Source organism: Rhea pennata, chromosome 20, assembly GCF_028389875.1.
Source record: "Rhea pennata isolate bPtePen1 chromosome 20, bPtePen1.pri, whole genome shotgun sequence".
NCBI classification, from domain to species: Eukaryota; Metazoa; Chordata; class Aves; order Rheiformes; family Rheidae; genus Rhea; species Rhea pennata.
In genome coordinates, this window is record NC_084682.1 from 9475282 (window position 1) to 9486572 (window position 11291).

Here is an 11291-nt window from a genome sequence, read left to right on the forward strand (position 1 = left end):
TGTGCCTCAGTGTCTTAACAGCTGCAAAGCACCATACCCGAGATGCAGAGGAAAGCCGTAGTTAGTGTTTAATCTTCTCACTGCAGCCAGAGGAAGCTTCTGTCTCGGCACTAATGAGGGCATCAGCCCCTCCAGCAGTGCCGGTGGAGCCCCTGGGGGCCTGGCCGGCTGGAGGAGGACGGGGAGGCTCGCACCTTCGCTGGGGACCCTCGCGCTTGCTCCCGCTCCCGCAGTGCGAGCGGGGGGTTGTCCCCAGCCCCAGCGTGGCCCCCGCTATCCCTGCGCAGCCCGGTGCCTTGGCCCTGCTCCCGGCCGTCCCGGGCCGGGGCATCGCGGCAGGAGGAGCCGCGGCGGCGCACCCGGCTCAGCCCCGGGAGGGACAGTGCAGCTCGCCAGGCTGCTGCTTTTTCACTTTCCCGTTGCTGCACCCGCCTGGCCACGACGCCGGCTCGCCTGCGAGACGGGGGCATCGTGTGCCGTCTCGGGGCCGCGGTGGGGAGGGATGTCACTCCGCTGGTGACATTCCCGTGGCTTTTCTGGCTGTTGCAACACCAGGGGAAGTTGCTGCGTGGCTGGTCGTGCTGTTATCCCGTCTCCCGTGCTTTCGGCGGGAGTCAAGGCAGGCGCTGCTGGTGACGTTCCCCTGCACTGGGGAGCGAGGGGGTGAATCCCAGCGGACTCGCCTAGGGAGAACACCCTGCCCCACGCCAGAGGCGGCAGCGCGGGTGGTGCCTGTCCCAAACCGTCATCCCGAGGTGGGAAAACAACCCTGCTTGGGGCTACCCGGCTGAGAGACGGCCAGCGGCGGAGCCTGGGCCGGGTGGGGAGCAGCACCCCTCGGCCAGGGCGTCCCCGGGGCCAGGAGCCTTCCTGCTGCGCCCCGGGGCAAGGACGCCCGGCTGGCCCCACGAAACGCCACCGAGGGCCGAGAACTGTACGGTTGCGGGCGTTGCTGATAACGTTGGGGTGCTGCTCCCGGGGTGGAGAAAGAAGCCTCACACCGTGCTGTCAGGAGCGATGTAGAAAGGGGAGAGCTTGAGCGATGCCTCAGCGCACGCAGCGGGGTTTAAGGCCCTGCCGGTGCTCCTGCGGGAAAGCCGGCCGCGGGAGCTGGGAGCCGGCAGCTACGGCCACGGCGCGGAGCCCGGCCAGGGTGCAAACGCTCGGGCCCGGCAGCGCGTCCGCAGCCCGGCAGGCAGTCGGCCTGACGCCCCACCGCCATCCCCCGATTTCACGGCCCCGCTGCGGGCCATCGCCACCCAGGCGCGCCGCCGACCCCCTGCAGCCGAGCGTCCCGTCGGGCGAGAAGCCGGCGTCTGCCCCGAAGCAGCCTGGCCGGCAGCGCCCTGCTGGCAGCCGCGGCCTCGGGCTGCAGGCGGGGAGCATCTCCGCGCGCCCGCCGCTGCCCAGAAAACCCCTTCTCGGCCGGTGCGGCGGGCGCCCCCGCCGTGGCCGAGTCACAGCCCTCCGCCGAAGGGGCCGGGCCCAGAGACTCCTAGCAGGAAACACCGGGTTAATACAAACCACAGTGGGTAAAAAAATTGCAGGCGCGATTGCAACGAAACTTCCCCTTTTCAGGGGGCTTTAAAAGAAAAGCAGAGCGATGCGAAGGCGGCGAGGAGAGGCGGGCGCGGAGGGGAGCGGCGCCGCGGCCAGCAGCGGCCATGGGGGAGGTGTTCGTCAGGCACATAGAGCTGCTGGGCTACGAGAAGAGGTTTTTCCCCAGCCAACATTATGTAAGTACCTGGTGGCCATCGCACGAGCCCCACGGAGGGGGCAGATGGGGCAGATGTGCTGCAGCCAGCGCGTTTCTTCGTACGTACGTGGCGGAGGGGCTAACAGCATCCCTTTCTGGGGGGGGGGGTCGCGGCTGACGGCTTGAGCTGGAGGCAGCTGCAGGCTGAAACATACGTTCCAGCCCGAACACGCAAAATTTGGAGGCGAGACTTTGGGCTCCTCCTTTGCAAGCTCTTGGTTACTTTGCCACCTTGGAAAGGGCTTTCCGCGGCTCTTCCCTCTTTGATTCCCACCAGGATGAGCCTTCCTGCCCCGCTCGGAGCCGCCTTAGCCCCCGGCTCACCCTTGGCAGCAGAGCTGCTCCGGCTGCGGGGCGCGGGGGAGGCCCTGGAGAAACACGAAATCGGGTTTGGGCCCCGCCGCCGGCGCGGAGGGGGATGCGAGGCGCTAGGTCTCGGGGGCCGGAGGGCGCGTGCAGCGCGCAGGGGGGGACCCGTGGCGCCGGCAGAGCTCCGCTTTGCCCCCCAGGTCTACATGTTCCTGGTGAAGTGGAACGACCTCTCCGAAAAGCTCGTCTACCGCCGCTTCGCCGAGATCTACGAGTTCCACGTGAGTGATGGCACGGGGAGGCCGCGGCGCCCGCGCGGGGCACGGGCACGAAGGCGAAGCCGCCCCGCGCCGAACGCAGCCCTGGGGCGGCCGGGCGCGAAGCCGGCCGTGCCGCGGCGCCGGGGCCGGTCCTCACCGCGGCGCCCGGCTCTGCCCCGCAGAAAGCCCTGAAGGAGATGTTCCCCATCGAGTCCGGCGACATCAACCCCGAGAACCGGATCATCCCTCACCTGCCCGGTAAGCGGCCAGGCCGGCGCGGGGCGGCGAGGACCAGCGGATTCGCCGCACGTGCGGCCGGCAGCTGCCGGCGCCCCGCAGCGGCCTCCACCCGCCCCAGAGGCGCAGCAAAGCCCCCCGGGTCCCACGCCGCGGCGAGGGTCGGGTTAGGGCCCCGGTGTCCCCCTCCCTCCCCAGGGCTGAGGCGCGCGGGGGCCGTGCGAGCCCGGTGGCGCTGCGCCGCCAGCCGCCCCTGCCGCCAGCCGCCCCCGCCGCCTTCCTCCGCTCCGCCCCGGCAAGAGGAGGAAGCCTCCGCGGTGGCCACGGCTCTCCTGCAAAATGGCTGTGGCCACGACAGGAGCGTGTTCGGCGCCCACCGTTTCCCCACGCACGCCGGGCGCCGTGGCGGCCGGGGGAGGCTCCGCTCTGCTCCCGCGCACCCTCGCCTCGTCGGGTGCCACGTGGCCAGACCCGCTCTTGCTCGGGACAACGTAAAAACGAGGCTCCCTGCCTGCTTCCCTCGACTCCGTCCCTCTCTCCTCCAGCCCCCAAGTGGTTTGACGGCCAGCGGACGACGCAGAACCGGCAGGGCACGCTGGCCGAGTACTGCTACACCCTGGTGAACCTGCCGCACAAGATCTCCCGGTGCCTGCACGTGGTGAACTTCTTCAAGGTCAGGCCTGATGACATGAGCCCCATCACAGACAGCCAGTGAGTACAGGCGGCTCCCCAGCACTGCTTTGAGCGTCTGCAGCCTCAACCTCGGTCTCCAGTCCTGTCCGAAACCCTGCCCACCACACGTCTGGGCTGGAGGAGCAGCCCCGCGTCCCGGGGAGCATCTCCGGCCAAGGCCCTGGAAGCTGGCAGCACTGCTCTGGTGTGGCGTGGTGGGGCTCATGGGGTGCTGGGACGTGGTGCTGTGCAGCCCGCTGTGCCCCCTGGACCACCCCTGCTGCTGAGGGGCCTGCCGGTGGTTCTGGTAGTGCAGAGGACGCTTGCAAGCTGAGGACCTTTCCTATTGCCTGCACCACCTCCCTGCCGCGGAGTGTATAAGCACTGAACAAGGGCCCTTGAGAGACGTGGGTACACGAGGAGCGTGAGCATGATGCCATGGCCCAGGGCTTTGCAGCCACACAGCCCATGGTTGCCAGCACTGCTGGCATCCAGCACCCTGCTCCCCTCCGCAACGTGCTCTCGGCACCTCCACCCCTTACCAGCCTCCCAGGGAGCCCTCAGCAAGCGGGGCGGGGAACCTGCTGCCGGTGGGGAAGGGTGTGTTGTGCTGCGCTGACTTTGCTCTGACTCCGTTAGGATCAAGAAGCCCGAGGTGTTCCTCCTGCCAAAGGACTCCAAGAAAAACCCTGCTGGTAAGAGGCCTCCAAGGAGTTTGAGCAACTGCCCAGCCTGTAGCACAGTGAGCATGTGGCAGCAGCAAAGCCCAGCAGGCAGAGGGGCATCTCCAAGGAGGATGGGGCAGTGCTGAGTGGGAGGAGAGCTGCTCCCAGGCAGGTCCCCTGACTGAGCAGTGTGAGGGGCAAAAAAAAAAACCCAGCCTTGCCTATGCCCATGCTACAGCTGGGAGGAAACCACATCCTGGGGGCAACTGAGTCCACAACCTGGGATCCAACTTGCTTGGGCCCAGAAGAAGCTGGGAAAGTGTTTTAAACTGCTGTGGAAATTGCTTTTAGCCTGGCTGAAAAAGAGTATTTCTGGTCTACGGGCTGGATAAAGGCTGTCAAGATGGTGGCGGGGAACATCTGTGGCTGTCCCTCACTTCTCCCCTACAGACATCACAGGTCCCATCGTCCTGCAAACGTACCGCGTGATTGCTGACTACGAGAAAGGCTCTAAGTCCGAGATGGCTCTAAAAGCTGGGGAGATGGTGGATGTCGTGGAGAAGAGCGAGAGTGGTATGTGTCTGTCATTCTGGAGAGTCACCCTCAAACTGCAGTGCTGAGGGTCAGCCTCCGCTTGCACTGCATTTCAGCTGGGACAAGGATTACCTTGCACCAGGCATTAGCTCAGCTAGAAGAGTGTTAGACTAAAGATCTAGAGGTCCCTGGTTCAAGCCTGGGCTTCAGCAAGGGGTGTCCTTGTTCCTGCAACCCTGTCTAACATGCTCTAGCAACCCTGCTTGAGCGGGGGGGGGGGGGGGGGGGGGTTGGACTAGATGATCTCCAGAGGTCCCTTCCAACCTTACCAATTCTATGATTCTATGATTTGAATGCCCGGCACAGTGCTGCTCTGTTCCCAACATGGGGCTATGGCACCTCCAGGGAGTTACACTGGTGCCCTGGTTAAGGGGTATTAGGTAGCAGGCTGCGTTGTGTGGGGTCTCCTGGTGGAGTGGAGAAGCTCAGAGCAAATATAAACAACAGCAACAAAATTCTGACAGCTTCTGATCCAGCTGGAGCACTAGTCACATTCACATGGATTCACATGACGACCTTCTGGCCAGGAAGGCTATGATGCAATCCTAGAAAACACTGGAACCTCCTCGCATGCCTCAGCATGCCAGGTTTCCTGCCTAAGAGGAAACAGTATCAACCAACCAGTCCCCCAGTTACAGTATGTAAGCAGAGATCTGCTCCCTGTGCCTTCTCCTCTGACTGGTGGACATACATATGCCTGCTCCTTTGCTGCCTTGTTGGGGACAGACCCAGGGAAATACCAGATGTTTCTCAACTGAATGGAAGTGCCTGAACTCATAGCCAAACTGGGTGGCTTTGTAGCCTGTTTCTGTGCTTTTCTATACCATTATACTGTTTTCCTCTGCACACCATTCCCTCTCTGCTCCTTCTGACACAACCTACAAGCAATAGAAAGACCCTGTTGGGTGGGGAGAAGATTGCAGCCAGTGATTTTAGTTTTGCTTCATGCTGGTTATGTCTGACTTCCTGTCCCTGCTGGTGGGTGAAGTAAGCCATATCTCGGTCAAGATGGTGGCGGGGAGCATTTGCAACTGTCTAGCCTGCAGGAGGGATTACCTGGCCTCACTGGGGACAGTCACGGTGCATGCAGACATCTCCCTGAGAGACATTGTCTAAACTCTGTCTGTAGTTTGTGGAGGGAGATGTGTGTTCCCCTGCAATTTGCACCGGTTTCCTCCTGCCCTCCAGGGTCTGAGATGACTCACTCAGAGGTGAATTGGTGTTTAAAGATAGCTGAGATTAATCGCACCCTAGAGAGGGTAAGAGGCTGGCTTGCTGCTCACTGTGGGGTCCATGCATCTCCCTCTGCACTTCTTTCTTTCCCCCATCTGACATCTGGACACAGGCTCCTTGCTGGTTCAATGTGGGGGCTGCAGGTCCATCAGCAGGAAGTACTGACTGGGTTGTTGCCCACGGCTGCTTTCATTACAGGCTGGTGGTTTTGCCAGTTAAAGAATAAGCGGGGCTGGGTGCCAGCTGCCTATCTGGAGCCAATGGATGGTCCTGATGAATCTGAAGAGCAGGAGCCCAACTATGCAGGTAATATGTTCAGATAACCAGAATATCCATGAGAGCTCCGGCTAGAAACAGCCTGGAGTCACTCCTGCCACACAGCTCCTGCCTAAACCTTTAAAGGTGATTCATGTCATGTCTTCACTCAGACAGTCTGGGGCAGGACTATTGGGCATGGAGATACTGCTGTAGAAGCTGCAGAAGGGATAAATCTAATAGTTTGGTGCCTCACTCTCAACCTCAGGAGCTTCCTGTGACTTACAGCTCAGCATTAGATGCTTGTTTTGTTTCATTGTAGATGCACATCTTCATTTTAGCTCCTGCCAGTGGGTGTATTGAGCTAGCTGGATGCATGTTGTGTTGCTGCATCAGCAAATGAGGAAAGTGCAGCATCTGAGCTGAGGCACAGTTTTTTTTCTAGCACTCAGCTTCTGTACTCTTCTTATCTATCCTCTGCATCATTCCACCATGATAGTGGGTCCCTGTTGCACAGAACAGATAAAGGTTCCTTAAAAACTCATGCTTATTTTTTTTATGGCTTCATCTCTGTGGTTTTCAAAACACTGTAACAAACTCTATTAGCACAACACTTCCTTGTTCCTCATTTGATGACCTGAATTATAAACACACTCTTCAGCACAGATATACTGTACTTCCACTACTTGCACTCTACTCTCTACTGGGTGCTGAAGGGGCCTGAACTGAGCCACAGGCGGAAACAAGGCTGGGGGAAGTCTGAATCCAAACTCGGAGACTTGAAGCACTCTGGTCTTGCATAAAATTTGGAGTGGATGCTCTGGTGCCTTCTCTCCTCAGTGGCTGGAAAGGCCATCAGTGGGGGCAGCACCACATGGAGGTAACACCCAACCCACCCATAAACCTGTCCCAATTTTGTGTACATAGGTGAGCTCTACATTGTCCAGAAAAGCTACACTGCCATTGAGGAGGATGAGCTGACTCTCAAAGAGGGTGATACTATAGAAGTCATCCACAAGCTACTTGATGGCTGGTGGGTCATCAGGTGAGAGATGCCAAAAATAAATCAGACAAGTGGGATTTGGGGAGAGGGAAGGGAAAAACCTGTCATTCTCCATGGCTGGTCTGTGAAATACATGGGCTATTTGTTGCCACTGCCCTCACTTTTGCAGAACTGCTTCTAGCAGTCTTCCGGCTTTGCTAAATGTTAGACATTGTGGCTGGTGCTTCCTTTACCAGTGGTTCAGATACATCCAAGAATGAGGCAGATGAAAAAATGTATCTATTATTTTGTGTACCTCTAAGTATTCTGGCATGTTTTGCTTTGCAAAACATCATCTTCCACCCCAGCCTTGGCCTGCAGACTTGGACTTTCCCTAGGAGATTCCAGCTGCATTTGTGCTCTGGAGAGTCACATTTGCAGCAGGGACAAGTAACAGCTATAAACCCAGGGGATTCCTCCCACCCCCGCCTGTGCCCTCACAAGTGGCACCAGAAGGATTTCACAGTATTTGCAGATGTACCGGGGTTAGGCAGCAACTGAAAGCAGGAGCCAAATGTATAATCTGCTGTGGGGCTGAGCAGGGAATTGGGGAAGCTGCTGACTTGAATACAGAAGGGTGGGACTGCGGAAAGGCTGGAGGACGCAGCTGGGACAGAGGCTGGGGAGCGTTTCTTGGGCAAACAGCAGCTGTCTGGCAGGAGTGCCCTGAGCTATGCTTGAGGAGCCTGGTAAAAACCCCCTGGGAGGTAACAGAAGCCAATGAGGCCCTGATGATGTGAGCTGTTGCTCTGTTTGATCCTGCAAGCTGCTTGCTTTTGGGACTCAAAACACACTTTCAGGGAGAGCCACAAGGAGACAGGCTGGGGGAACAGCGCAAGCTCCCATCCCTGCAAGCAACATCACGGTCATGAGAACTAATCCCCCCCAGCATCACTGAGCCTGCCTGGGACAGGCACAGAGCTGTGGTGATCAAAGAGCTGTGACTGCAAGCAACTTTTCTTTGTGTTATGCTGCAGGAAGGATGAAGCCACAGGTTATTTCCCTTCCATGTACCTGCAGAAATCTGGGGAGCAGAACAGCCCCGTGAGGAGTGAGCTGAGGAACCGAAGCGCCCCTCCTCGGAGGTAGGAAAGCCTCAGGAGCAAAGGAGGGAGGAAAGGAGGAAGATGAAAGCTCTTTTAAGGAGGGGATGAAATGAAACCAGACAGTGGTTTGAGAGATCCCTTGCTCGTTGGGGTAATAGGGAACTGCCTAAGAGAGACGTGAGCACAAGAAGGAATGACCAAGAAGCAGATTCTGTAGGATTCCAGCAAAAATAGCTCTGTTCCTTGCCTTCCCTGGGAGCAGAGGCAGCCCAACACTTCTGGTGCAGGGCTATGTGGGTCTTGCTCCAACAGGGTCTCCAGTCAGAGGTACTTCTCTTTGTCCTTCTACAAAGTTTCTTTTCTGGGCTAATCTTGTTAAATTTTCAAACTGGGTTTTTCTTCCTAAGTGCATTCCCTGAACCTTTGAGGAGCGAGGAGAGATTTGACTAATCAGAGCTGCCAAATGGCCTAATCTGATGGGAGGATTTGAGCTAATGGAAGAGATTTTATTTTGATTAAAAAGATAAAAAGCAATAATAACTCATTAATGCTGATGCAATGACAACTGCTAGAAAGGGCAGAGCTTGCCTGTATCTTTTCTTACCTACAAAAAAAAACCAGGGCAGCTTTGCTACAAAATCTCTCAAAATCCAGCCCTGCTGGAGCACGGATTGATTGTGAACCACTGTAAAATGAGATAAATCCACCTATTTGAGTGCAATGATGCTTACTGATACCCTTGGGGGAGGTGATGTGGCCTGTTTCAAGGACAAGAGGATTTACCTCCTCCATGGGGAGCAGTTAATGTTGTCTCTATAGCACTGGTCATGGCAGCATGTAGGAGAAATGGAGGAAGACTCAGACGGTACGAACCAAGGAGAGGCTGAAGTGTGAGTCCAGGCTCAGAGCACCCCAAGGCTTGAGTCTGGTTGTCAGGGTTGAGACCTGCCTCTGTGGGAAAGAGCTATTGACTCTTGACACATTGCTATGACACTGGGCATGTGTTTGTGTCAAAACTGAGGTGAGGCTGAAGGCAGATGGGCTCAGCAAAAGGCTGCAGGTGCCCCTGAGCCAAGCACAATGACAAAGACGTGGGATGGACAACAGAAACCACCTCTCTCAGGCTCTAATAATGAGAATCAGGTGGTGGCCTCACTTCAGCTGCCTGGGGAGAGTCCCACAACCTGGGGGGAGCATCTTGCGCTTTCACTTCTTGCTGCAGTTTCTCTTCTGTGCTCAACATTGTGCAAAGAGCTGCCTGTTGAAGCCTCTCTCCAAACTCTGTTCCCCCTAGCCCAGGGACTGATCCTTGGAGTCGGAGGAGGTCACTGCTAGGCCAGAGATGCACGTGCTGCAGCCAGTACAGATGCTGGAAAAACCCCAGACCTATCTTGTCCTTTCAGCGTTATGCCTGATCTTCCTTGGCAACACCATCATCGCATTCCGTGCTTGTGCTCAGGTTTCACCTGTCAGTATTTGTTTCCAAAGCACTGCTCCAGCTGCTTGCTAACACTTTGCACATAATGTCTCACCAATGGTTGTCCACAGGGGCTGGCATTAACCTGCTGACTGCAAAAATGAAAAGCAGATGTTAGGGTATGGGGAGTCAAAAGAGGAAGCGCTGCCTCCATCTGCACTAGGTCTCGGCGAGTGGTAGGGACAGGGAAGTCCTGAATGAGAAAGTGTGTGGAGTGAGAGCTGCAATAATGGAAACTGAAAGTTTCATTTCTGACTCACTGCAGATCCACCATCCGAAATGCTAAAAGCATCCACAAGCAGGGCCGGAAGCAGATCAGCCAGGAGACCTACAGGCAGAACAGCAGGAAGTATATCAAGAGCAGGAGAAATATGAAGGACAATTTCAAGGAGAAGGCCAACATTATTAGTGAGTCTTCTTTTCTTCAAAACCCTCTGCATTTTATGCCCGAAGGCTTAGCCTGTCCCTATAGCCACAGAGTCTCCACAGGGGATGCTCTGGCCCTCCTTTCATCACAGGATGAGAGATGATGCCGTAGGACTACACATACAGGTCACACCTTGCTGGTGCAGCCTTCTTCTCCTGTGGGGAAAGCACATGCAGGGAGTGAGTTTTGGGATGAGGTTGTTTACCTCTGTGTATAAATCTGACAAAGAAGGACGAGAGAATAGTGACCCTCCTGTCCTCAGTAGTTCCCATCAGGTCAGCCCACATTTAGGACCTGCACTTTCCTCCACGCATCCCTAACCTCACCGCATTATCATGTATATTATCTCTGTTATCAGAGATAACATCCACACCCACAGGGAGGTGGCTGCAGGAACGACATTGCTGGTGAGGTTAATGATTTGAGCAGAAGCCCCCCTAAGCGGGCTGGTGATCACAGCGTGGGATCTGAGACCTTCCCCGGGAGGGCGGCTCCTAGCACAGACTTAGTGCTGAGCCCCACCCGAACAGGGCTCCGGGGCGGGGGGCGAGGTGGGCCCACACTGACCCCCGGGACAAGGCCGGCTGAGCCCCGATGCTGACTGACTGCCACCGAGCAGCTCAGCAGAGCGCGGGTCGGCGGGGAACGAAAGCTTGTCTGTCGCCATCAGAGAGCATCCCAAGCCAGGGACTGAAGGGAAGAGGCAGGAAGATTTATGTTCTTTAAATAGGAAGTCCTTGAATTTTTATGTGAAGGCATGGGGTGGTACAGAGCTCTGACCCACCTCTATGTCTGCTTTACCTGTAGTTGAGAAAGATGAGCAGGAAGAAAACAGGTCGAAGGCTCAACCCGCTGTTCCTCCCCGGCCCAGCAAAGACCTCATCATGAATCGCTGTACGGAGAGCACCAGGAGAAAGATCATGTGAGGCCCTCGGCCCCCCAACACCAAGCAAGCAGAGGCTTTCCCTCTGCCGGCTCCTGTGCAAAAAGAGACTCGGAGACTAGGCAACTCTGCCGGGGAGTCTGCACGGCTCTGAAAACAGCCACAAGCCGTGGGGAACCGCAAGCTCGGGAGCCCCACAGTAACTCAGCAGCGTTAACACGTCTGAGGTGCCCTCGATGCAGCACGAGGAACCGCACGAGCACCGCTCCGCGGGCTCTTCTGGGGGCTGAGGATCCCCAGAGCCTGCCGGAGATATTCTTAATCAATAGGCTCCTTTTCTTGTTGTTTTTATCCCTCATTTGTATTTTGAACGATTTTGCGGTGTTCGCCAATTACCAGCTTTCTGCAGAAAGCGTTTCGGGGCTTCACTTATCG

General features: G+C 57.0%; 1 protein-coding gene across 1 annotated transcript; it reads left to right on the forward strand.

Annotated features, from left to right (window-relative positions):
* The first annotated feature begins 1641 nt into the window (after positions 1-1641).
* Positions 1642-11274, forward strand: NCF1 (neutrophil cytosolic factor 1). The gene is made up of 11 exons (XM_062592572.1): positions 1642-1736; positions 2266-2346; positions 2508-2583; positions 3108-3273; positions 3874-3929; positions 4350-4472; positions 5925-6032; positions 6909-7026; positions 8001-8108; positions 9812-9954; positions 10781-11274. The coding sequence occupies exons 1-11, from the start codon at positions 1665-1667 to the stop codon at positions 10897-10899; spliced, it is 1170 nt and encodes a 389-aa protein (XP_062448556.1). The 5' UTR covers positions 1642-1664; the 3' UTR covers positions 10900-11274.
* The last annotated feature ends 17 nt before the right edge of the window (positions 11275-11291 follow it).